Source organism: Mya arenaria, chromosome 1 (genome assembly GCF_026914265.1).
Source record: "Mya arenaria isolate MELC-2E11 chromosome 1, ASM2691426v1".
Taxonomy (NCBI): Eukaryota; Metazoa; Mollusca; class Bivalvia; order Myida; family Myidae; genus Mya; species Mya arenaria.
Window position 1 is genome coordinate 43,375,875 of NC_069122.1, and position 27,926 is coordinate 43,403,800.

Below are 27,926 nucleotides of genomic sequence, written 5' to 3' on the forward strand. Positions count from 1 at the left end.
TGATGATGGTGGTGGTGGTGGTGGATGATGCTGATGATGATGATATTTAAAAAGAGATCTTTTGTTCACATTTATTTTAAGTTGAAAAAAGGGTTCCAAATGGACGAAAACGTTCGTAAGGCAATGCGAAAAGTTGAATAAGCTTCAGCATATGTGTGTAAAATTCATTGTAGCGTTCGTGTTTAATGCTTTTATTTAAGAAATAGCTCAGATAAAACATATTTAAGAAATCATACATTTATATAAAAATACAATGGTGACGGAGATAATATAAATCAATCTGTCCGCTAGGGAAGGGTAAACTGGCGCTTTGGTTGCCTCGAGAATATCGCTGGTTTGGGGAGTAGGTTTATCGCTGGTTTGGGGAGGGGTTTATCGCTGGTTTGGGGAGTGGGTTTATCGTAAAACTATCAAAAGGGAATACGTCAGGCCCTACATAAATTAAACATAAAATATACCCATAAATCTAAATATACTTGCCCTATCTCTCCGGCTGTCTATCAAAGCTTATCTTCACAATACCAGGCCCGGGTATGCGATTAGAGAAAGACATTCACTAAAATGTCGAAAGATTGTTCATTCAGAAAATTTGCTGATCGAAGATTTTCATGACAGTTTTTGTAAATCGATTCTCCTGGATTTTTTTTTTATATATATACATGACTTTATTTTTTTCATTGCTAAATGCACATAACTTGGTAAGGTTAATGGCAGAACATACCAAACGACATTAATGTATAGAGATAAGATGAACCACAATACATACAATTGTTTAAATTCACCGAAAGGGATGACTACACATTGAAAACAATGGTTCTTATTAGGATACCATGTTTAATTTGAAAGAAAGGTGCAGAAAATACGGTATTTCTACCTTATGAGACGATAGCTGATCATTGTAAATATTTTACGACCCACCAGTCATGATTTAATATATATGCTTTTTCAGCTTTTAAATACACGGTTACGATCATGTTATCAGCAATTAATCTTTGCCATAAATGCATAATTTAGTAAAAAGTTAAAGGTTTATTTATGAGTGTTATACACGTGAATGCATTGATTTTAAATAGGAGTGCCAAGTTAACGCAACGATTTATAGGAAAAATGTTACATTTTTTGTTTTATTTGTTCAAATTGAGTTATTTTTCTTATTTTAAAGAACAGTACCAAACAGCAACTGATATTTTTTAACAGACAATAAAACGTACTTAAGTGGTGTATTATTTTATTTGACGACGCCACTGGATTATCCATGGGCGTCGGACCCGGTGGGTGTGTAAGTCATGTTTGGTAAGTCCGGGTGTAGTTTTATTTGACGACGCCATCGGATCTAATAGCATCGGACCCGGTTGGAGTTTTAATCGATGATGGTTGTGTGGTGTGCTTTTATTTGACGACGCCAGCGGACTATTTATGGGCGTCATACCCGGTGGGAGTATTAGTCGTGTTTGGTTACTAGGGTGTAAATTTATCTGACGACGCCAACGACCTATCCATGGGCGTTGGACCCGGCGGGAGATTCCGTCGTGTATGGTTTTGGACATAATTCACAGACATAAAGTGATCTTCTTGGTTAGAGCCATACACGTGCGTCACTGTACGTATAGCACTCTCCATCTGGGACCCCCCCCCCCCACAAACTCCCGTTTTACGTTCTGGAAGACGGTAAGAATTTTGAGGCAGGGTGTCGAAACCTGATACTGCTGGGTTGATAATCAAGTGCCTTATCACTAGACCACGAATCGCCACCGTAACTTGGGATGAGAGGCCTATTCAGATAGAACTAAAGAGTGAAAGCACTATTCACTCAAGAGCTATTAAGCAATCAATTTGAACAGAATTGTGCACATAAGTTTGCCATTACATCGTGCCGTGGAGTTAATGTTAAATTGTGGTGTCTTGCGATCCGACATAATGTTGATTTCATTTGAATTATTGAAAAACAACTATATATAAATTTATTGCATTTTTTTTTCAACTCAAATTGGGCAGCTTTAAGGGCATCCGACCTACATTTATAACGTCAGCAACTGGATACGCCAGTGGTTGTGGCGGTGGTCACTGAATGGTAATGGTTATTTTGGCCTGAATGGTGCATGGTAACTGTTGTGGAATTGCTGATTTAGCTGTTGCTGCTGCTGACGGGTGACGTGATGGTGACTGATACTGGTGGAGGCTTTTGAGATGATAACGCGTCTTCTGTTGTTGCTGCTGTGGCTGTTTTTACTTGTTGTTGTTGTTTTTAATGATGATGATGATGATGATGATGATGATGATGATGATGATGATGATGATGATGATGATGATGATGATGATGATGATGATGATGATGATTGTAATGATGATGATGGCGATAAAAAAAAATACAAGATGACACGGTCATCTCGAATCGTTAAAAATATTCAAGATGGCGGTGAGTTTGGCGTCTTGGTTCGCGTGTTTTTACCGAAACTTTGTTAAACTGAACCATTAAAAGGATGATATAGTTATTTTCTTACCCAAACATTTTTATGGCGGAAGATTCTAAGATTTTAAAGTAAAAGATTGTCTTCGATGTTGTTAAACATTGATACGTTAACAGTAATGATTCCGGACACAACATGTTCGGATGACTTATAATTTTTTGCGTATATACTGCATAGTCTTTTTAGCGCTTCGACAACCTATAACTGTGGACCATGATGGAGAAAATATGTTATTTTCATTAAAATAATGTTTTTGCATTATACTTAACTCTTGTTTTTTTTTTAAATTTAAATGGATCTGTTTTTGTTTAAAATGTAATGAATGGATTTCATGCCCTATAATGTATTCGGTCGGTGGAATTACCGAAAATCCGAAAATCCTCGTAAATACCGAAAATCCCCGTAAATACCGAAAATCCCTTCCATTCTCTGAGGTATATAGCGTTTTCTTTAATACGCCCGGATTTACTACATTATTGTGTTCGAATGTTGTATGCCGTAATTGTTGGAGGTTGGAGAGGGGTGGGGAAGCCTGGGGAGGGTGGGGTGGGGGTCGTGGTGACTAAAACCCGGGACCCCCTTTCATTTTGCATCGAGTGTGCGAGGTGGTTTGTACGCCGGGAGTAATTACCTATTATTAGTGTCATCGCTTGTATGCCATAGTTGGTTGTAGAGAGGGGAAGGGGAGTCGGTGGAGGGGTGTTGGGGTGACTTAAACGTAATCAAAACCAACTAAGTATGATAACAAGATTTATTCATTCAGTTTCGTTTATGAAAATTGTACTGTATTGGATGACACCGCACAGCAAGACACTTAAATGTGCGATCTGATAAGACAGCAGACGGTAATAAAGATACACAGAAGTTGTGTACTTTACATGGGCTGGAGTTATTTTGTTATCGTAGATATTGATATTTAATGTTTTAACTTCAAACTAGTAATTCAATTGATATCACATTATATTTTTTTTATTGATTTTCTGATTTTTAATATGTCGTACATTGATTGTTTAATAGCTTTTTTATTGATATTGCTTATAATTAGTTATCAGTTTATATTGTTGAAAGCGCCTTTGAACGTGTATATAGAAATGGTGCTGTATAAGTTAATCGATAAATAATAATTAATTGTGTATTGTGAACAAGTTGTGTGTCGAGAAAGGTGAATAACTGGTATCATGCGGGAGTTGATTATACAATTGTCCTTATGTGTATCATAACGAATTGTATGTTTCTCAACTGTTATTTTGTGGAATCGCTTGGTAATTTTCATTGCACAATCTCGCGAAGAAATAAATGCAAATTGTACAATTTCACTTAAATACCATCACTGCACCTAAATACGAATCATCAACATCCTATTAACATTGGTCATGATAGGAAAGTGTTATTAATGAATAAAGGCATAATCTAATATTTTATATCGTAAAGCATACCGTTTAAATACTTACATGCAATACTCGTCTCAATATCGATATGGACATGTCATTGTGAGATATTGGTCCATGTCTGTTATCTATCAGTAATGACACCCCGCTGTGACAGATTCTTATCGTGCGGTCAGTACCTGGAACCATGCTGTCACTGATGACTATAATACGATGTGTATTGAACCCCAATCAATGGCGTTCTGGTTCAAAACGGAATGCTCCTGTGAACCAGAAATTAAATATTGTATTTACACGGAGGTAACAAGTAAGAGTACGCGGTGTATGAAAGAAACATCGGAAGTCTGAATATTTATTTCTTAGTGTAATGCAGTTCAAGAGTACGTTGCACGTCAGTGTTTACGATATTAAAGAAATTTAATATAATACACCACTGAGGGCCATATGACATAATAAGGACAGGCCATTTACCCATCGAAGGTGTATATGGACCGAGGCGTAAGCCGAGGTCTGTTCACCTTCGGGGGCTGAGTAGGCGGTTATTATAATGCCATATGTCCCGAAGTGGTATATTATATGAAAGAGGATGATCTTAAGCGAAGTGATAATGCTAATTTTCGACCATATGAGAGCGTTCAGTTATGGCAGGATGAATGTGGACTTGAATTGGGCCAAAGATTTGTATTATATATAAAAAAAAATCTAATTTAGATGAAAACAGATTGTTCATTCACCGTGCCATATCCAGGCCACACCACGAGGAGGCGCTCTCGTCATGGCCCATCCCCCACCCCAACCCAAAACCTACCCTCATTTAGTTGAAGAAGTTTCAACACATTCCTAATTTGTTACGTACTACAGCTTCAGAGAACATTGAAATGCAACAGCATCTTCAAAAAATCATAAAAAATGGTCTAATTGAAAATAACCTCCCTCCCTTATGGACTTTCATTTCGTATTATTTTAAGACGGACTGCTTATGCAATGTGAAAAATATTCATCAATTAATCCCGAAAGAAATCGATACTTATTTTGAAATAATCATACTATTCTGCGAAAACAGTTAGGTTGCCGAAACATTCACGGGAATGACCGTAAAGTGATATGTTCGAATTAAAGGTAATTAACAACCGTCTTGCCACTATGACAGTACTCGTGAACTGTTCCTTGTTTGTTATATAGACCTATCTAGCTCACAAACATTTTTCTATAAACCTTAATATCCCGTTTTAGAACTATTCACATAAAGGCACACCAGCATTTAAATGGGTTAGTAATCATACAGAAATGCAATGTTTTAAGTCCACGTAAGAGAGCTATGTAATGGCTCTCTTCAGCAGCAATGTAGCACTAACGCGCAAGGGTTGTGGCAAATGTAAAGCATGTATAATAATAGAAGTTAAATACACATATGATAGCCTGAACATTCAGTGTATAAAACAAAATAAATAAAACATATGTACAAGATGTAAAACTGAGTTGACAAAACAGTTGTATAATGACTGTCAATTATCAATCAAAGCATACAAAGAACCCATGGCTAGAAAGATAGGTATAATGGTGTGACATTGTTGGCAGTACTGTTGAATGTCACGTCAATGCATATGTCTCAGCTTTCCCTAAAGGGGGACATAAGCTGAAAACATAAGCACCCTTTTTTCATTTTTAAGTACAGTTGTTACTTCATGCGAACCTCAAAGACTCGAAAGCGAAACGCGAGGAAAATATGCCTGTAACATGTCATGTTGTCGAGCAAGTTCGAACTCTTCATGAACTTTTCCTGAACTATTTTTATTTATTTGTTGTTGATGCGATATAGAGAAATATTTAATCATAAAGCGATGATTATGGAATAATTCATCCCAGTAAATGTAGTCGACATCAGCTAACCGTATTTATTGCTGGCCGTTTACAAAAGGAGTAATTGCATTTGCGACGTGAGTTGCGCTGAGAGATATGCCACCTCAGTGAGACTGAAGTTTCCCTACAATGGGATTCACGGCGGGTCTCTGCAGCAACAAACTCACGCGCTTAAAATGGTCTCACCGGTTTAGTGGCAGTGAACTGCTACTACCATTCTTCTTTGTGATTACGCTTGGCTAGAATAAATCGCGTTATTAATCACAAGCTGAGGGATTTCGCTTTCTGTACGGCAAATTGGATTCGCACGCACGCAAGCACGCACGCACAACTGCTTTGACTGTAGTCAGTGGCAAAAGTACAATAAATGAAGACAAACTTCATTCCAGATTAAAAGTGTTTAATCGGGCATATAACAGTTTTTTAAGAAGCAATCCTGCAATGTTTATTATGCTGAACACATGAACAGATACAAATTAACATTATTGACGAATGAAACGAGCACAATTACATGTACCGGCACACTGCCGACCTAATTCTATAAAACAACTTTTTCAGTCCCTTCTCATTTAAATGTACTTTGTCCCGCATGAACTCGGCTGGAAAACGTATGTGGGGAAGCCGCAAAACTTCAACAAGCTCTCTCTTCCCCAGCAACTGGTTAATTCGTGCGCGCTGGCTTGCAAAAGACCTGTACCCCAACCCGTCCCGGAATGCTCCACGCTCCCCAATCTCCAACACCAGGATGGTAGATACACCACTGTCAAGGAAGTCCTGGGCAATGTCAAGTACGGCCGCCACTATGTCCTTCGGTACGGATGCAGTTGTGATATCATTGCCGCCCAAACTCACTATCACCAAGTCCGCCCCGTACATCTTCACCTGTTTCAAAAGTCCTGGTTTTGGTTTGGAAGCTTTCATCCCGCCCGCACCAAAGAAACGCACCTCCATAGGCACCTAAAAGAATACATTTAATATTGTAAATGGCTTCACAGTCGTTGCCTTTGTAATATTCTTTTCAATTATCACCTCATTGCAACATTGTTTTAATAATTGTCATCCGTATATATTCAATTGAAGTAAAACATAATATATACAAAACCTTTCAATGATAGAATTACTACACAATTTATGACTGTAACATTTCACAGTGTGCAAAGTGCTTAAACATCACATATGAATACATAATATATCATTGTACATTCAGACCTAATATTTAGTACGCTTAATTAGGTTGAGTCATTAAATCGTGACAGTAGGTGTTTACAAAAAGTCTGCAAGCTGCACTCTCACAGATTGACCATCCTAAAACTTTTTAGTACGAGTATATTGGCATGTCGTTATATGACAACTAGAAACAAACACGTATAAATCGCCGATGTAAGCTAACTAAATAGGAAGTTAGGTTTTACTGTACATAGTGAGTGAACATGAAAAAACAACGCACCTTGAGGTCCTCATTGCAGAATGCGCCTAGTCGCCAGACGTGACTGTCCCCGAAAATTGCAACTTTCTTCATTTTTAATAACAAGAGTGAACACAACATACATGCAATATATTTGAACACACCTTTATATATACTGACAATCTGGCGATTGTGCTCAAGCCATGCCAAGGTGTTAATTCTGCTACAAACATTCATTACACGGTTCTAACTTTGATATATCAACAAGCGCTTTCATTAGGTACTGCGAATTCACACCTTTTTACCAAACACGTGAAATTTAACATATCACGTTCTCAAGGTGTTCCGACTTTAATTAGCCAATTTTAAAATCCATATTCGCTTTCTTTAAAAGCAAATGCTTACAACGCTTTTCCTAAAATGTATTCACTAAATCTATATTGTACTATTATTATACCAAGAACAATACGAATATAATTGATAAAACAACATATATATATATAAATAGAAACACTGACGTGCAATGTACTCTTGAACTGCATTGCATTAAGAAATAAATATTCCGACTTCAGATGTTTCTCTCATACACCGCGTACTCTTACTTGTTACCTTCGTGTAAATAGAACAGAACAGATATTTTATTAAGACTTGTACAACGTACATCATCTTCTTAACCACAAATGAATAATAAATAAACAAACACATGGTATGACATAGGTTATACATAATATGAAATAGAATCATAAATACATTCAAAAAATATTCACATCAGGTGAGGATGAACAAAACTATTATAATTATAAGTCAATATTTAAAGTTGATCTTCAAATACGCCTTTGTGTAAATACAAGATTTAATTTCTGGTTCACAGGAGCATCCCGTTTTGAACCTGACCGCCATTGGGGTTCAATACACATCGTATTATAGTCATCAGTGACAGCATGGTTCCAAGTACTGACCGCACGATAAGAATCTGTCACAGCGGGGTGTCATTACAGATAGGTATCAGACACGGACCAATATCTCACAATGACATGTCCATATCGATATTGAGACGAATATTTCATGTATGAATTTAAATAGTATGCTTTATGATATTAAATCTTATATTAAGCCTTTATTCATTAAATACCCTTTCCTATCATTGTCATGACAAATGTTAAAATATGTTGATGATTCTTATTTAGGTACAGTGATGGTATTTATGTGAAATTGTACAATTTGCATTTCTTTCTTCGCGAGATTGTGCAATGAAACATACCAAGCGATTCCACATAACAGTTGAGACACATACAAATCGTTATGATACACATAAGAACAATTGTATAAATTAGGCACACAATTGTTAGATATTCTTTTTCTTATGTACAAGTGATTCAAAGGTAATATTTCTACTATTCATACAACCTTATTCATTGTGATTTGACTATAATGTTTTCTGGCTTCATGTGGATGACCGTCCTTTACTCGTATTGGGTATCATATGAATTGTAGTTAGAAATTATAGCAATCAAACACAATAAAATGTGATATTGAACTAGTCGTTAAAACATTAACATATATGAAATTAAAAGGACTTCCCGGGATTTAGCCATGCCCCTCGTCCGACTTCCACACCCCCCTCCACCCACCAACAACTTTGGCATACAGGACGACCAAAATGAAGTATTAAATATCGGCGTACACACCCTCGCATACTTTTTTGTATACGGTAAGGTACGACCCTACCCTCCCTTACCTCTACAATTTGAAATGAGATATGTGAAAGTAGTATTTGAGACTTCTTCGTAGCCACCACCCCCTCCTCCGACTCCCCCACCACTCTCCAACCAACCTCAACCACAACATACAACCCACTTAAACACAATACAGTTTTAAACCATACTGCATACTCTTGTGTATGTATGTATGTAAATATGAATGGGGTTCCCGGGGTTTAATCACTCCCTGCCCCACCCCAACTACTCCGACTCCCCCACCCCTCTCCAACCACCAAGATATACAGCATTCAACCCACTAAAACACAATGCAGTTTTGAAGGAACGGCGTAAGAACCTCCTCGCATACTCTTCTTTTGTACGAACTTTTGAAAATGAAAGGGGGTCCCGGGTTTTAGTCACCACGACCCCCACCCCCACCCTCCCCAGGCTTCCCCACCCCTCTCCAACCTCCAACAATTACGGCATACAACATTCGAACACAATAAAGTAGTAAATCCGGGCGTATTAAAGAAAACGCTATATACCTCAGAGAATGGAAGGGATTTTCGGTATTTACGGGGATTTTCGGATTTTCGGTAATTCCACCGACCCTAATGTATTGTACATTTGTTGCCTTTTATTTCTGTGATGTCACCTTGTAAAACATTATACAATCATTGTGTTTTTTACATTTTTATGTAACAAGGTTATGGTTTTGTCAGTCAGCATCAAAGGTATTTTCAAGCGAATTCAACATGTTTAAATGTTGTGTTTTTTAGGCTTTGCCTTTAAATGTTGTGTTTTTTAGGCTTTGCCTTAAACATTGGAGTAGGTAGGGTGGTTGATGTAGGGAGACTGAATTTATTCTTTAACTGTTTTTGCTGCAAAGACGTAATGCAAACTATATGTGATTGGTTTACTTTTATATCCATTTATTTCATTTTAGAACGCCGGAAGTGGAAGTGGTCCACCTCCAATGATGAGACCCCCTGCTCCGTTCCCGGTATGTTGATAATTTATAATAATAATCAGAATGTTAGTTTTGTTTAATTATATCTTGAAATATCTAGGATACTAATCACGCATTTGATGTGAAAGTCTTTTTATGTGCTTGTAATGAGATGTAAACCGGTAATAGCAGTACACATGTCAAATTTTGCATTATCTTGGTCAGGTTTATTTGATAGTCTCATGTTTTGCAAGGTTCTGAAAAAATACTCTGAAAATGACATTTCTGGCGAGCTTTTACATGAGATTTTATTGGTCAAAATAATTTTACAGGGTTGCCCCAAATGTGTTCAAAATTTTAATGTTGTTATGAGCATTTTATCTTTATTTAATAGAAAGAAGCCTTAATTCATGTTTAGTTACGCACTTTAAATACCTTAGATGAATATCAGGATGCATAGCATATTTGTTAAAGACTGGATTAAAACAAAGTGTAAGGGATATGATATGGTCGCTGTTGTCTGATTCCTCGTATCTGATGACTCCCGGGACACAGCCTCAATATGTCAAATTTCAGACTCACTCACTTATGGTTAAATTGCAGACTGAAAAATGCCTTGATTTTGTGTAAATGTTCCTTGCTGTGTTTTCAGATGGGCGGAGGACCGGGATACATGCCCGATGGTCAGGTCCCACCCATGATGCCACCAACTGCACCTCCAGGTATGCGACACGCAAATTTAGCAGCATCCAACAGGGTTGTCAGGGTTCCAATTCACTCACATTTGATTTTCTCTGCACTGGAGATGTTGCTTTTGGACTAAAAACTGCTAAAATTGGCAAATTAGGGATTGTTGTAATTTCTGTAACAACATGTACATCATTAAATATTGTCTAGATTGGGACTTTTTAATCCAAAATTCTAAAATCTTATTCTAATTTCCATGACTGTTTTTATGAATTCACAGGCTGAAATGCAGAGGTCAAGCTAAATGCTTGCCCGTCTTGTTTGGAATATCAATTATAATATCAATGACCATAATATTTATTTGTTGTTTTTTTAAAAGCCAAATTATGAATTCATTTTTAGGTAAGATTTAAGGCTTGTTGATAACAATTCTAATATCTTTGATTCACTGCCAATGGCAAGTATCAATTTTTTGTGGAATAAAAAACAACACAAAGTTCATTTTAAGCAAGGGTTGGCAGCTGGCATTATGGAGATTACCATGATAAAAAAAGACTTAAGCCAAGGTGATTGCCATTATGGCACTGTTGAAACCGCCTAAATTGACAGTGTGTTAGAAAGCTTTACATACCTGGTAACTAACTATAACTTTAAAAGTCTATAAATATTTGTGCTAAATGGCAATACTAAATATATAAAGACTATTGCACAGAAAATGGCAGCAATCTCTAGGGTTCTATTTATCAAATCATCATTATACAGTTATATTCAGTTATAATTACAATAACTTCACTTAAAGATGAATGTATTGTGTTATGCCATCGCATGAGTTGCAGCCAACAGTTGATTATTTTTGGCCGAAATTGACAAATTATGTATACTCAATCTTCAAAACTGACCAGAGATAAATAACGGCTTCCAGCTTCTGCCAGAAAGCTCCTATTCTGACTCATACACAATATAACTTGTATTATATGTTGTAACTAACAGTTTTATACACTCTGTTTGTACATCCCACAGGCTTTGGTGGAGTTCCCCCAGGCTACCCTCCGATGATGGGCCCCCCTCCCATGGGGGGAATGCCCCCGGGGGCACCTGGAGTGTACCCTACCCCAGTGAATCCAGTGTTAGCTGCTACAGCACAAACCAACTCGGCCTCTAACAGCCCAGCATATGTGGATCCTAAACCCCCTGAAAAGGTAGGATCTCATTGGTTTATACGAATTTATGAAAACTCCATTGTGGAAACAGCTGAAAGCTGATATCACCAGCAAGTCTGTTTTCTGGGCAGGAACCAGTTTGTGTCCATAAGCTGCAAATTGTATTTATGAAACACATTGCAAAAAGGTATAACCATTTAAAAACAACAACAAAAACCTCAATGTGATTCTTTTTATATATTTGATGGTAAAATATTAAAATTAGAAAGAAAAAATGAAGCAAAGATGAGGTTAGCAGGAGCCTCCTGCAACTTTGTGGAAAGGGCCCGCTTATAGGGTAACAGATTTGATGTTTTTAAGTCATTTTTAGTGTTTTTTTATGTATAAAACATATTTGATCATTATGATGCCAAAAACTGGCAATTTCAAACCTTATATATAAGATCTTTGCCTGCTTGTTAGGGATTTTAAATACTTTCTGTTTGAATGTTGTAATCTATGTCAAGTTCATATGTTTTCTTTCACAGAAATCTCATTGGACTGAGCATAAGGCACCGGATGGACGCACTTACTACTATAACAACATGACGAAACAGTCAAGCTGGGAAAAACCCAAGGACCTACAAACTGATACTGAGGTGAACATTGTATTGTGTGCCGTCTTTGGCTTGGTTTATTTGGAAGAAAAAGGGGAGGTTTTGTTGTTGGCCATAACTTAAAAAAAGTTTTCAAGATAAAGCTTAGTACACTTACGTGTTGCCAGAGACAATCCATACATAACTTTTGCTTTAATATTTGTTGACCTACGCCCTCTAATATATGATTGAATAGAAAAACAACGACAAATGAGTCAAATGAGTATGTTTGCTGCACTGCTCTTGTTGATGTTTTTTTATTGTTCATAGCAAAAAAGGACAGCAATTAAAAGCAGTTTGGCCAACATTTCTCATAACTAAGAATTTAGGTTTATACAGTTCGGTTGCAGAATGAGGAGTTGAGCATATCAATTTTAAACTATGTGCCCCAATTTCTTGAAAAACTTAAGTTATAAAGCTTAAGTAGTTTATTTTTATTAAGCCAAATTTTTTCTTGGATGTAATTTAACTAAATGAAATATAAATAGCTTTTTGTGATAGGCATACAGATAATTTCCATTCTAAGTCCAAAAACTCTTAAGAATGCAATATTGCACAAATTATACCAAAAACAAAATAGAAATAGTAACTTAGCTTAATCCTGTTATGAGGGACTTAAAATGTTTCGAGAAAATGGGGCCATAATTGTATCATCACATTGTCTTCTGATTTCAGATGATGTTGTCCGAGATTTTCCAATTTAACATTTCATTCATAACTATATTTGATGTAATTAATATGCTTTTTTTACTATTTTCTTTGTCAAGCTGTTTTGATGTTATATCACCAATACATGAACGGTTTTTGTTGTTGTTGTTGTTGTTGTTGTTGTTGATGTATCCTCACCTTCTCTTCCAATTTCAGATGTTGTTGTCTCGCTGTCCATGGAAGGAGTATAAATCAGACACGGGGAAAGTTTACTATTACAACTCTGTCACCAAAGAGTCTCGCTGGACGAAGCCTAAAGAGCTAGAAGAATTGGAAGGTATGACTGTTCAAACAGCAGCCCTCAATGTCTCCAACAATCTCAAGTCCCTCTTTAACAGTATCAAGACAAGCACTCTATTAATCTTTCATTATAAGTTGTGTAATATTTTTCTTTTGAAGGATCTTTATGAGATTTAGGAAGTTATATCTAGGATAATGATAAGAGGGGGTACAAGAATACCTAAAGAACCTCACTTTGTTTGGGACTGAACTTGTAACTCACTTTAAATTTCACAAAAATAAGTTTTGATGGACCCCCTGGATAAACTATTTTCAGGTTTGTAAAATCATGTTTGTGTAAGTGACTAAGGTAGATATCAGATAAAATTTGACCCAATTCCTCCATCAAAAAAGTATTGTCTTATAATTTATGAGAGTAAAATTTACCCTCAATTTACCTTATAATTTTTTTAAATTTAATATCAATGTTTCCATAAATTGAGCCCTTATCTTACTTTGCTCAATAAAACCAACTAGTAGTTCATCAAATTCAAATGCTTTCCAATAATAACCAGATAACTAAGTAATAAATAGGGTGTGTTTTCCTGACTTTTGAAAGGAACCATGGCCTATTTCTGGAACATAATGAAAACTAGTGCTTGAAGTACTTGTAAGGGAATTTTTTTAAAGAGCAAATTTTAAAATTAACTTTAAAGTAAATATTAAGGGAAAACTGAATGATTAAGGACAATGTTTAAATGTGAAAGATGCCTATCCAGTGTGAAAGGTCAATGATAAATACCATTAATACACCTGTAAATTATACCAATGAATTATATGAATACAGAACTGATATTGATCATTGGCAGGTGAAGATCAGCCATCAAGATGATAATTTTTAGCAAGAACATGCCTGAAGTTGCGCAAGTTTGTTCTGCATCTTAAATCATTACAGGTTTTGTGACCAAGTACTACTGGGACCATTATAGCTTGTTCATCCTTACTTCTAATTTTGAAGAGTGGTATCTTGGCTTTGCAGACAGATTAGATCATAGACCAAAAAGATCATGTTTTCCATTTCTCTTTTCAGCCAACATTGCAAAGCAGAAAGAGCAAGAAAAGTAAGTTAATATGGAACAAACAGTGCTATGGTGCTGTGTAATGATATGTTAATATATTCTTTAGTTTCATGTCTTTTGGAGACAAATACTTAGGTACTATTATCCAATTATGATGGTACGTAGTGGAAGTTTTTGTTGGCATAATTTCTCCATCAATTTTTATCTTGGGGTAAATGTCATCTGTAGCTCAGGAGCTTTAAATTTCTACAAAGTATTGCTCCATTGACATTAAAATTTGTATTATAATTGTTTTGACTATGAACAGGCGACACATCTAATTTGGCAGAATTCTAGTGCATATTCATGAAACACTCAGAATTATTTTGCAATGGGTCTTTTCCCTGTTTATTATCAAATGCCTTGGTTTGATCGTGAAAATCACCAATTCATTACAAATTCTGTCTGGTAAACAGCCATGCTTTGAACAACTCTAAAAAGCTATATCATATGCAACCCTACAGGGGCAGCGGAGACGCAACGACAGAGAAACCTGTACCCACTGAGCCTGCAAAACCTTCCAAGCCTCTGTCCAACATTGAGCAAGCCATGCAGGCAACATTGGCTAGCATCGAACTTCCGCCTGCTCCCAAAACAATAACACAGAACAAACAAGTCGAGAAGCCAGTGTCTGAAAGCAGGTAAGTTGTTATGAATGGATTGGTTTGTATTTGTGTATTTTAAGCTTTTAAAATGTCTAAAATTGTTTATTTTGATGTAGCGATATTTTGACGAGTAAACAACAAAAGTGATTATTATTTAACTATAATAATATGCCATTTCAATGTTGTATAATATTCCAGCGATTCAGAGGAGGAGAAAACACCGCCTAAAAAACAGATGCCATTAAAATTCAAAAACAAGAAAGAAGCAATGGATGCCTTTAAGGCATTGCTTAAGGAGAAGGTAAATCCAGGGTTCTCAATAAGTTTGGTCTCTGTTAGTCACTGATGCTTATACAATTGATAGGAATTTATTTGTTGGCATTTTCCAGAAATCCCAATGGTCAGATATTTGAACCCATTTCCTATGAGAAAGTTCTTTAAAATCCTAATTCACTGTCTCGTCATCTTTTCAAGGAGTGTACAACGAAATATAAGATTAAAAATTTCATTTAATATTGAGCGAATGTCACAAACTAAAACTTTAACCTGCACAATTAAATAATAATTGCATATGCTGACCAATAAAGATTTGCGATTTGAAATAGATGTATAACAACTCAGATATATGAAATCGAAAAAGCTACCATACAATTCATACAAAACACCGGTATAAGCCAGATGAAAATTCTTGGCAAGTCATTGTTTCATGCTGTTTTTGTGTCACTAGAGTAGATTGGCATGTTCTGATTGACTAGTTAAAGATGACCATATGTGTATAAAAGGTCTGTAGGTCTGACATTGATAAATGTTGAGCCATGCCCCTTAACCATATGAGGAAAGCAAGCATAAGCTTTCCCTCATGGTGCTCTGGATGTTCTCTGAAGACATTGTTACACTAAAACTTATTGATTTATGCTTTAACTTTCATCTTCTATTTCAACAGAAAGTTCCATCAAATGCCACATGGGAGAGTGCGATGAAGTTGATTGTGAACGACCCTCGCTACGGGGCGCTTAAACACCTGAACGAGCGCAAACAAGCCTTCAACGAATATAAGACGCAAAGAGTAAAGGAAGAAAGGGTAAGGAAAAAAGGCAGATGATTACAACTTGTTGATTTAAATGAAAGTTCAGGACTCATCCTAGGGTCAAATTTTATGGAGAAGTGACGTCTCCCTCAGCCAAATTATGTCTCCCCCTCTCTGGGGGAGACATATTGTTTTTGCCCTGTCCGTCAGTCCGGTAGTCCGGTAGTCCGTCAGTCCGTCCGTACGTCACACTTCGTTTCCGATCGATAACTGGAAAACCGCATGACCTAGGATCACCAAACTTGGTAGGGAGGTTGGTCATGAGGTGTAGAAGATCCCTATTGTTTTTGGGGTCACTAGGTCAAAGGTCAAGGTCGCGGCGACCCCCAATGTAAAAAACATTTCCGCTCAATATCTTGACAATGGTTTGACCTAGGTTCACCAAACTTGGTAGGGAGGTTGGTCGTGAGGTGTAGAAGATCCCTATTGTTTTTGGGGTCACTAGGTCAAAGGTCAAGGTCGCGGCGACCCCCAATGTAAAAAACATTTCCGCTCAATATCTTGAGAATGGTTTGACCTAGGTTCACCAAACTTGGTAGGGAGGTTGGTCGTGAGGTGTAGAGGATCCCTATTGTTTTTGGGGTCACTAGGTCAAAGGTCAAGGTCGCGGCGACCCCCAATGTAAAAAACATTTCCGCTCAATATCTTGAGAATGGTTTGACCTAGGTTCACCAAACTTGGTAGGGAGGTTGGTCGTGAGGTGTAGAGGATCCCTATTGTTTTTGGGGTCACTAGGTCAAAGGTCAAGGTCGCGGCGACCCCCAATGTAAAAAACATTTCCGCTCAATATCTTGAGAATGGTTTGACCTAGGTTCACCAAACTTGGTAGGGAGGTTGGTCGTGAGGTGTAGAGGATCCCTATTGTTTTTGGGGTCACTAGGTCAAAGGTCAAGGTCGCGGCGACCCCCAATATAAAAAACATTTCTGCTCAAAATCTTGAGAACGGTTTGACCTAGGTTCACCAAACTTGGTAGGGAGGTTGGTCATGAGGTGTAGAAGATCCCTATTGTTTTTGGGGTCACTAGGTCAAAGGTCAAGGTCGCGGCGACCCCCAATGTAAAAAACATTTCCGCTCAATATCTTGAGAATGGTTTGACCTAGGTTCACCAAACTTGGTAGGGAGGTTGATCATGAGGTTTAGAAAACTCCTATATTTTGGGGGGTCACAAGGTCAAAGGTCAACGTCGCTGTGACCTCTAATGTAAAAAAATATTTCCGTGCAATATCAGGAGAATGCTTTGATCTAGGTTCACCAAACTTTGAAGTGAGGTTGGTCATGATGTCTAGTTGATTTTGCAATCAGTTGGTCAAAGGTCAAGGTCACTGACCTTGAGGTGAAGAACCGGTTTCTGCTCAATAACTCAAGAACGTTTACACCCAGGAACTTCATACTTGGTATGCCAGTTAGTCATGACTAGTTGATGGCCCCTATTGATTTTGGGATCCATCATTGATTATTTCTCACCTACGACCACACAATGGGGGAGACATGCGCTTTTTCGAAAAAGCAATCTCTAGTTCTGTCACATTTTTGCAATGTGAAATCTGTCTGTAATTTTCGCGATGTGGCAATTCCTAAGTGTTTAAGAACCATCATAACCAATTTACATTGTTATTTACACAAAATTAGATCTAACAGAGTTTCTTATCTAATAACTGCGGCGTTTGAAGAACGGAATGAAGAATTCCTCAGTCAATTGATCAGCTGCAGAGGGCTGAAAATCCATACCCAAAAGAAAGCGGACAGACAATAAATTCATTGTTTTGGTCAAAGAGGGAGAGAGAGTGGATCTAACCATAGGAGTGACTTAGGGTTCCGGCTGGCAATTGCCATTGTTGCCATATACGTAAAAATTGCAGATTTTTATGGCAACAACAAATATTTTTTATGTTTTTTCTGAAAATAAGCGGCGCAAAAGCAGTCTACTTAATATCGATTCAGTCTCTGCAGTTAATCAAGCATGTTGCTGTTGGTATTGGATAATTAGGGTACGACTTAATTCAGAAATTAATTCAGAAGTTAGAATTTTATAGCTTTTGCAGATCAACAATGACATCCTTTAATGATTATGGCTGTTATCAGTTGCAAATGTGTTACAATGGTTAACACAGATCAAAGTTATGGCCTGAATTGCCTTCATGGCAAATTTATGTATAAAATATTTGTCTGAAAACTGAGTAAAAGAGTTATACTTTTATATATTTTATAAACAGTTAATTTTACTTCAGCCAAAATTTCAAATCATGGAAAAGCAAATCTTCATTCAAGTAATGACTCCCCCTTTGAGCCCTGCATAATAATTGCACAGCGGTCGAAATTAGCACCAGCCCGCAAATTCTGAATGTCATATAGCAGAGCTTGTTGATACCAACCAAGTGTTAGAATTTGGGCTTGCTAATTCAAAAGACTAATTTCAATGAATGCAAACCAATTACTTCTTGGGTGAAAGGGAGACAACTGTACCATCTCGTCTCCTACACCACTAAAGTAGACTCAGCCATTTTTTTCTTTGTTTGATTGGAATTAAACTGTCAAGTCCTTATAAAACAATAAGATTATTATTACATGAAATGAATATTGGCCACACAACGGAGTACAGGTTTGACCCCACAAACTCTTGTGTTAGAGGCAGTTCTCATTAATACCACCTTTACTGCAAAACCAACCTTTTTATTTGATAACGAACAGTTCATGATATTGGGCTATGTTCTAATTTAACAACAAACAAATAAGCTTCAACATTTTTCTTAATACTGCCTCCACAGAAGAGGAGGGGCTTGAACCCACAATGTCTTTGGTGAGAGGCGTACACTTAAACCTCTAAACCTCCTGTCCATAAAACTTGAATTTGATAATAAAAAAATCACAACAACTTAATTCACATAGTACCATATACCAATTGACCACTCTCATTCTTGAATCTTTTTTCAATATTTTGTAGGAAGAGGCGAGACTGAGAGCCAAGCAGGCCAAGGAAGATCTGGAGAAGTTCCTGTTACGGCACGACAAAATGTCCTCCACCGTCAAATATTGGTACAAGAATATTGTTAGCTTGTCCGTTTGTTTGTTTTTTGTTTTGTGCTTTGTCATTGTTGTGGACCTCATTGTGAAAAACTGGAACTTTGGTCATAACACAAAAACTGGTCAAGATATTGAGATGAAACTTGATATGTATGTTCCAAAAGACAATACACACATGTATATAGCAAGGCCCATAACTCTTGCATTAATAATTGTTGGATTATGCCCTATGCTTGACTTGGGGGGGGGGGGAAAGAACAAGAACAGATCAGTGTTGGCTCCATGGCACTCTTGTTTTATGTCCCCTGTAAACATGGGTGACACATAGGAATCACAGCCAGCGTTATCGTCTGCGATGTTGTCATAGGCAGTGTCACACTTAAGTTTTCTATCAATAATGTATGAATGACTTGGAGTAGTGTTCAAACTTTGCATGCATATTATAATTTGTCATGAGTAGAAGATAATATTGTGGAATCAGTACCTGAAAGGTTAACCTTTACTATCAAAATGGTTTGTCAACTTGTGGTGCTAAGGGCTAGGGTTAAGTCTTAATTGAACCAAAATTTGAAGAAGCTATTCAGGTTGTGCAGTAAATATAATGAAACTACCGACGAAGAATGGGTTCCTTCCTTGGCATTTTCACAGATTTAAGCACCTTATAAATGCTTATCCTGATTCAAAACAAAATACTGTTGCTGGTTCGTCCATGTGTGTCTTTCCAACTATGAGTGTCTGTGCTAATTCTCAGCAACCAACAGCTTGTATTCAATGAAACCTGAAAGGAAGCTTTACTTACAAAAGGAGATGCGTTATTATCAATTCATTCTTATTCTATGCTTTTCACAGAGTTATGACCGTTTTAATTTTGTATACTTAATTTTTGTGCAGAGCATCACTCCAAGTCTTTTAAAATTTTGATTTTAAACTTCATTACATAGCGATAAATCGAAGTGATGAGAACCGCTGTTTACAATAATATGTCTCTGTTTTTAGTATATTAACAATAATTATTCGTTTTTATACTCATTTTTTGATTGAGCATAATCTTATGACTTTCTCTGCTGTTTTATCAAACACTGAAGGTTCTTCTGTTCATACAAAATGTATATCAGGGGAATATGACCGTTTGTGACTGCCTCTTGTCCAATTTTAACTTCTCTTCCAAATATTTATGTCTGCTCTATTTCGCTAATGATACGAATGTTTTTAAAATCATTTGGCACAAATCCTCTCAACATTGACTGAAATGTTGATATCACATTTCTGACCACAACCAAAGCCATTGCTATATATATGTATATCTGGTTGTTTAATAAAACTATTTGAAAAATAATAATTTCCAATTAGCGCATCCTTTTTCGAATTTGTTCCCTGTCGGAGTGCATGAATTGTTTCCAATTATATTGCTGTTGAAAACACTGCTCCTGCTGACTCCATTCTATAAACTTATACCGTAGTGTATTACTGTAACAAGGTTACACACCACCAATTTTGTTAACAATTTAGGAGCAGATTTTCAGAGCTTAAAAGTCAGAAAATGACAGCCACAGAGTGTGTATTTCAGGACAAATACAATATGTTTACAGTGTTACAAGGTGTGAAGTGATAAGGTTCTGTTTGCATCTGAATGTAATGTCACTTAGAAATGTATTTCCTTCATCAATTTCATAAAGTTATGACTATAAGATTGAGATATTATGAAGTAGTTTATTGGATTCCACCCATTGTTGGCTTTGTAACTATGTTCATACATAACCATTGCATTGTACTATGGTTTTAGGAAAGCAGACAGTATGTTTACCGACTATGAAGAATGGCAGTCTGTGAATGATCGGGACAGACGGGAACTCTTTGATGACGTCATTCACATGCTGGAGAAAAGGGAAAAGGTAAAAACAGACATCTGAATAAATAAAATTTGGTTCCACAAGCCCAAACCAGAGGGTGAGAGTGGTATAGGTGTCCACCACTCACCCAAGATGTTGTTACTTCGATCCCCACCAGGGGGTATTTCTCATGGCTTCTCAAATCGGAAATCCGTACTGCATTCTACCCAGGAAACAGACTCTATAAATTGTCAACATGCATCACAAAAAAGATAGTTTGAATTTGTATAAACTAAACACTTGAATATTCCTTTTGAGCAGCTTATTTTAGCTGTATAATATTTTAAACATGACCAGCAGAAAATATGTATTATAGTAAATACACAAGGTAAGCAGGAAATACGAAGTCACCAGTCCCTGTGACTATAACGAGTTGCGACATCCATGGTGTGATGTGCCTCAAAAGTCATTCTTTCAAGGTGATTTACAACTCTTATTTGTTGTAAACTTTTGATTTGAAATCATGCCAAAAACTGTCATTACCTCATATTTAAAATATTAAAATAGGAAATAGAAGAGCTTATTTGTACCAGAGGGGTGAATTTGGAAGCTAGGTAACAACTTATTCTTCACAGATTCTTACAATGAATGTTGATGTTCATTACTTCAGGAGGACGCGAAGAACCTGCGCAAGAGGAATATCAAGGTTTTTAACGAGATTCTTGACAGTATGGAAAGCCTTACCTACAGTACCACGTGGTCCGAGGCCCAGCAAATGCTGCTGGATAACCCACGCTTTACTGAGGACCCAGACTTACAGAGTAAGTCATGTATAGAATAATCTAGCAGGGCTGTTTTTAGAAGTGAATATTTATATAAGAAGCCCAACCAAATAGATTAAATTAGATGTATCGCTTTTTGATAAAAAATCAGCAAAAGCCCAAATCAACCCTGAGTTTGTTAAGGCTTTTGGATTTTGTTATATGTTTATATATTCGTGCTTGTTCAAATTTTTACAATTATATGAACATGCAATCTTTTTGCTTGTTCAGGAAATCTCAATTTTGATAACAGATTACCAAGTGAAATTCTGAAGAAACTTTCTAGCTGATGCAAAATTCAAATATATTTGGTATCAAAGTCTATATCCAAACATCATCCGCACTTAAATATATTTTGTTTTACCTGCACTTAGATACATATTTCGTTTTCATTTACATAGATAAACATTTTGATGCTGATGAGAATTTTTTTAGAAAAGTATAAAGTGTAGATAGTTTTATTTTTGCGAGGTGCATTTTTCACAATGTTTTGATTTTGCACTCATGATCTTACCGTTGAGGGTCTTTTTCCAAATAGAATTATGCACAGCAGATAATTAAAAGATAATTTTTTTTTTCTTTTAAGATATGGACAAAGAGGATGCCTTGGTTTGCTTTGAGGAGCACATACGAATGCTTGAGCAGGAAAACGATGATGAAAAAGAGCGGGAGAGGCGGCGCATAAAACGGCAACAGCGTAAAAACCGGGAAGGCTTTCTTGTACTATTAGATGAACTCCACGAGCAGGGTCGACTTAACTCAATGTCACTGTGGATGGACCTGTTTCACATTGTCAGTTCTGACATTCGCTTTGCCCAAATGCTGGGACAACCAGGTATGGTGAACCAGCATGTAGACCCTTCTATCTCTATAGAATTAAATGCTTAAGACCGTGAAATATTTCTTGTAATGTAATTATAAATAAATGCAAACTTTACATACTTTACATATTTGGCCTTATATTACTTCAATTAAACACAATTCCGTAAATTTACTGTCTAATTCATAATAGTTAAGCTCTGTCAAGCTAGTACAAAGTGACCTTTTCTCAGGGCTTCCATTAAGAATTTGAAACTGAAAGTATGAACTTCCTGTGCATCAATATTGGAAGTTTTTCACTGAAATGTGGAAGTTAGTCACCCGAATACAATACATTGTCTGCCGTTTTTCAACTTATATGTTAAAAACCAAATAATTTGCAACTATAACTTTACGGATTCATATTAAAAATAATTAATTTTACTTTAAGACTGATTGAAATTGTGACCATAAAAGTAATATTTTCAACAGGTTTTGACATTTTGAACTTCCAAGCTTTCAACTTTGGAAGTTTTCTTCAAAATTCAAAGTTTTTATACTTCCAAGGAATCAATTTTGGAAGTTTTAACCCATTTCTAGGGAGTAGTATACTTACAAACTTCCTTTAACGGAAGCCCTGCCTTTTCTCCATTAGCACCCTGTCCCTCTTTGCAGTATGTTGTCCCTTTTAATATCTAGCATAAACCCTATGCAAACATAAACTCTGTAGATCGTTCAAACTGTGTAGAATGTGATTAATTGTATTTTGAGTGCTATATAAATATCTATAAACCATACAGAGACATCAAATCACTTCGTTTGAACATGTTTTTCAGGCTCCACTCCATTGGACCTGTTCAAGTTTTATGTTGAAGATTTAAAGGCAAGGTTTCATGATGAGAAAAAGATCGTCAAAGAAATACTGAAGGTTTGTATTAGACATATAATTGAAGGGTTTATATCGGAGATAATGGATTAAGGGTTCATATCAGAGATAATATATTTAAGGGTTTGTATTAAATATAATATATTGGGTTTGTTTCAGATATAATATACTTAGGGTTGGAATCAGATATAATAAACAAAGGGTTTGTATTTGAGATAATATACTAAGGGTTTGTATCAGAGGTGATAAACTTAAAGTTTTTATCAGAGAGAATTATCTATAAATGGATGGAGTACACAATTTGTTATTGACTGCTTTGTGTTTGGGAAAAGGCCCGTGTATTATGGTGATTGATCAACGCCACTTATCTTTATGTAGTCACCATTGTTCTTATATTTTTCAGGACAAAGGTTTCATGATCGAGGTGAACACCACATTTGAAGAGTTTTCGAACATGATTTCAGATGACACTCGGGCGAACACGCTCGATACGGGCAATATTAAACTCACTTACAACAGTGTAGGTGCAACATTAATAAACCTTTGTAGTCAAAGGTCTTCCATCCATCATTCAGCTATGATTTTAGCTTTTTCTGTTTTATTTAAAATATCCTGTTATTGTTTTGGCCTTGATGTTATTGTCGATAATTCATAAAAAAATCAGGTAACCCCCGGGGGGAAGGCAATTATTGAAATAGTATATGGGTGGGTGTCTTTTCACTTATTTGGACCCCAAAAAGGGTAAATTTACTTCTGTAGTGGGGTGGCCTAATTTAAAAGTGCCTTCCCCCTGTGGGTTATATGTTTAATGGAATAACCCTGACCAAATAGTTAATGATTTTATAGTTTATAATTATTCTGCTGATTAAAGCATCAATAATTAACATTAAAACTCACAACACCTATGATTATTTATTTTGTTCAATTATTCTTAGTTAATAGAAAAAGCCGAGGCGCGGGAAAAAGAGCGACTGAAAGAGGAAGCTAGAAAACTGCGTAAACTTGAGACAGCGTTTAAAAACATGCTGGGTGACGCCAACCCTGCGATTGAGGAGAACGCGAAGTGGGAAGAGGTACGTTTTGTTGTTTTAGGGATTTGGCCCCTAAATAAGCTAGTTAGCTGATAAGCCTTTCTTACAATAATATTTGTATCCTGACCCCAATCTCTTGAATAATCTTAAGCCAGTATAACAGTGACAAGGTTGGCTTATTGAAGTTTCATAAGCATAAAATGATTAAGAATTTTCGAGAAATTTCGGCTGATGTGGAGGATGTTTTAAAGTCAGTTATGTTAAAATGACTAATGTTAATTTTTCTTAGTGAATTTAAGGTATATTGCCAACCAATAAGCTAGTTATCTGATTGTTCATTTGACTAGGAAAAAACTTCCTATAACTGGGAAATAGTTCCTTTAACAAGGAAAAAACTTCCTCTATCCGAGAACATAGTTCCTTTAAGCAGGAAAATAGTTCTTTTAACGAGGAAAACACTTCCTTTAACCAGGGAAAAAATCGCATAATTGGAAAAATGTTAAGTGTTGATGCCTGGTAATCCTTTATTACATTGGAATGATTTGAAATGGGTGTTTGTATGTAGGTATGTATGTTAATTAGAATGAAGATAGAATTTTTGTAATTTTACTAAAAATGGACGTTACTAGACTGTACAAAAGTGGTCTGTTGTTAAATCACTTCTGTAAAATTTAGTGAATTTGTTAAAAAAATATTTCTATTTCTTACTAACTTCTTCAGATTCGACCGAGGTTTGAAACCGAGTCTGCGTTTGAAGCCATTACACTAGAGTCCGAGCGACAGCGGCTGTACAAGGAGTTCCAGATAGAGGTTCAAGAGGCTTGTGTTCACTTGCCGAAACATTCACGCAAAAAGAAATCAAAGAAACATAAAAGTCGAAGGTCAAGGTCACGCTCAAGATCGGTAGGTGTGGGTGTGGTTACTTATATTAATTCCTTCAAAGTTGTTGGCATATAGGAAGAAAAGTTGTAGTAATGAAAGATAAAAGAAATCTCATTTTAGTCACTTTAAATAAGTAACATTGGGGTAAATCTTACCCTACTCACCTGTTAAGAGAAATTGTGTGATTTTGGCCAACAGTCGACTTTAAAATTGTTCCTCTGCGTTACAGATGCGACCAGTTCCCCTGTGTTACAGATGCGACCAGTTCCCCTGCGTTACAGATGCGACCGTTCCAAAATATTTAAAATTGCTTTTTATTTGAGATCCTTTGAAAAAGAATTGTATAAAATTGGCATTAAAAATGGTATATTTAAAGTTTCTTGCTGTTTCAGGCTGACTATTCTGACGATGAAGGAAGCTCACGCCACAAAACAAAGAAGAGGAAAAAGTCACGATCTCGCTCACCTAGTTATGTTACTTCAGGTAAATGATATATTATAAAAACTTTTTTTTGTGATGTCATAATTATTACCCGAATGGTTAACATAGAGGCTAAGTTTAAGAAGTGTTGAACATGCTTAATTGCAGGGGAACAAGACTGGTCACATGAACTTGACAAAATCCCTCTTTTTGAAGAAGAGAAGGTGGGGGTATTTTGATAGCCTTTGTGGAGTTGAGCAGAAACTGTTTCAACTGAAACTTAGTACACATGCTGCAAGAAGCATTACACAAATGTACAACAAGGTCCATAACTCTGGCTTTATAATTGTTGAGTTATGCTCCTTGGTGAAATGGTATCAAAATAGGAAGAGCATACAAGAATTATCTTTGGGTCTCGTCTTGTCAATTGAAAAAAATCACCCAACACTATCAGATGAGAGAATTGCAATAATGACATTATCTTTGATCACTTCAGATGCTGAAAGAGATGATAAGTCTTCAAAGAAACACAAGAAAAAGTCCAAGAAGAAGAGACATAAAGGAGTAAGTATTTGAAGCATGTTAGTACCAGTACAAACTAAATTTTTAGTTTGATTGTGGCAAAAGCTGACAGCTTATAGAATCAATTTTCAGTCTGTTTCCTGGGCAGAAACCAGTACTGTGTCCTTTTTCAGAGGCCATGAGAAAGTACCCCTAGTGGGAATCGAACCCACAACCTCTTGGGCTGAGAGGCAGACTCCTATACCTCTAGACAACTCTTGAAATATGTTTGTGATGCTCTTGTTTAGACAACTCTTGAAATATGTTTGTGATGCCCTTGTTTAGACAACTCTTGAAATATGTTTGTGATGCCCTTGTTTAGACAACTATTGAAATATGTTTGTGATGCTCTTGTTTAGACAACTCTTGAAATATGTTTGTGATGCCCTTGTTTAGACAACTCTTGAAATATGTTTGTGATGCTCTTGTTTAGACAACTCTTGAAATATGTTTGTGATGCCCTTGTTTAGACAACTCTTGAAATATGTTTGTGATGCCCTTGTTTAGACAACTCTTGAAATATGTTTGTGATGCCCTTGTTTAGACAACTCTTGAAATATGTTTGTGATGGCCTTGTTTAGACAACTCTTGAAATATGTTTGTGATGCTCTTGTTTAGACAACTCTTGAAATATGTTTGTGATGCTCTTGTTAATTTAAAGTGATTGCCAGCAGAACATGGTCAGCGTAATGAGGCGATTTTTTTTTATCGGAATAGTAGATTTAATACTGGGTGGCAAATAAATTAGATAATTGTCTGTATTAAGGGCGGCTATAAATAGGATGGTGTCTTTTTCTGGGTGGATATAAATAGTTTATATATGTTTTCAGGGTGCATTATAATTAAGATGATATCTGTTCCCAGGGTGACTACAACTTTCTGTTTTAAGGTTGGCTTTAAATAACTTAACATCTGTTTCCAAGACAACTGTATTCATTAGATGATATCTTTTTTCAGTGTGGTTATCGCTTGAATGATTTTCTATTTGAAGGGTGGCTACTCGTCCGGGAGTGATATAAGTGAAGGGGAACTGGAGAAACAGCGGCGAATGTTGCTACAGCAACTAGAGGCTGACCACACATGATAACCATTGCCATGGCGATAATATGAACTGCGAAAATGTTCTGCAGTTGTCCTTTATTGATATGGTATTAAAATAATGTTAGCTATAAAGGCAAATGGCATGGACAATATTATGGGAAGATTTGTTTGAGTCAGATTCAAACTTTGAAATAAAGTATATTAAAACATTGTTTGCTTTTCAGCATATTTCTAGCATTTCATTGATATGGAAACAAAAGGTTTCCTTTGTCATAAACAATTCTTTTGTATCGTGTATAAGACATGTGAATAAAATAATTAACATGAGTTTTTCATTCTGAATGTGTTATGTGTTTGTGTGTCACATGTAAGGTGAATGCTTGGTCTGTCATGTGTGCGTTTCTGATTAATAACTTTAGAACAACTGGTGTTAGGTCTATAGGTCAAGGTCATGGCGACTTGAACTAGAAAAATGATGTGTACTCTTGGCAGGCATCAAATCCTATTTCCATGGTCTGCTCAAGGTCAAGGCCACATATATTGGTTCACTATTCTACACTACTGATTTTTTATGACCTCCGAAGTTTCCACAACGGGGTCAGCAAATGCTTCAATTCATACGATTTATCAATTTCATGTACCACAG

General features: G+C 36.4%; 1 protein-coding gene across 2 annotated transcripts; it reads left to right on the plus strand.

Moving 5' to 3' along the window:
- The first annotated feature begins 2,392 nt into the window (after positions 1 to 2,392).
- LOC128236168 (pre-mRNA-processing factor 40 homolog A-like) lies at positions 2,393 to 27,607 on the plus strand. 2 transcript variants are annotated; one of them, XM_052951058.1, is made up of 21 exons: positions 2,393 to 2,416; positions 9,768 to 9,824; positions 10,423 to 10,492; positions 11,478 to 11,656; positions 12,145 to 12,255; positions 13,117 to 13,237; positions 14,270 to 14,300; positions 14,762 to 14,938; positions 15,101 to 15,203; positions 15,846 to 15,983; positions 18,932 to 19,023; positions 20,795 to 20,903; positions 21,511 to 21,661; positions 22,248 to 22,496; positions 23,296 to 23,387; positions 23,749 to 23,865; positions 24,281 to 24,418; positions 25,097 to 25,279; positions 25,651 to 25,741; positions 26,175 to 26,242; positions 27,231 to 27,607. In XM_052951058.1, exons 1-21 carry the CDS (start codon positions 2,411 to 2,413, stop codon positions 27,321 to 27,323), a joined length of 2,376 nt encoding a protein of 791 aa, XP_052807018.1. In that variant the 5' UTR covers positions 2,393 to 2,410; the 3' UTR covers positions 27,324 to 27,607. The 2 variants fall into 2 exon arrangements, with proteins under 2 accessions (XP_052807018.1, XP_052807026.1); XM_052951066.1 differs by lacking the exon at positions 2,393 to 2,416 and adding an exon at positions 2,418 to 2,433.
- Positions 27,608 to 27,926: the final 319 nt, after the last annotated feature.

Bases quoted from the DNA above. Each gene is read 5' to 3' on its own strand.
- LOC128236168 (XM_052951058.1), top strand. The intron at 21,662-22,247 runs GTAAGTCATGTA...TTTTCTTTTAAG, and splicing joins TGAGGACCCAGACTTACAGA to ATATGGACAAAGAGGATGCC. The intron at 25,742-26,174 runs GTAAATGATATA...TGATCACTTCAG, and splicing joins ACCTAGTTATGTTACTTCAG to ATGCTGAAAGAGATGATAAG.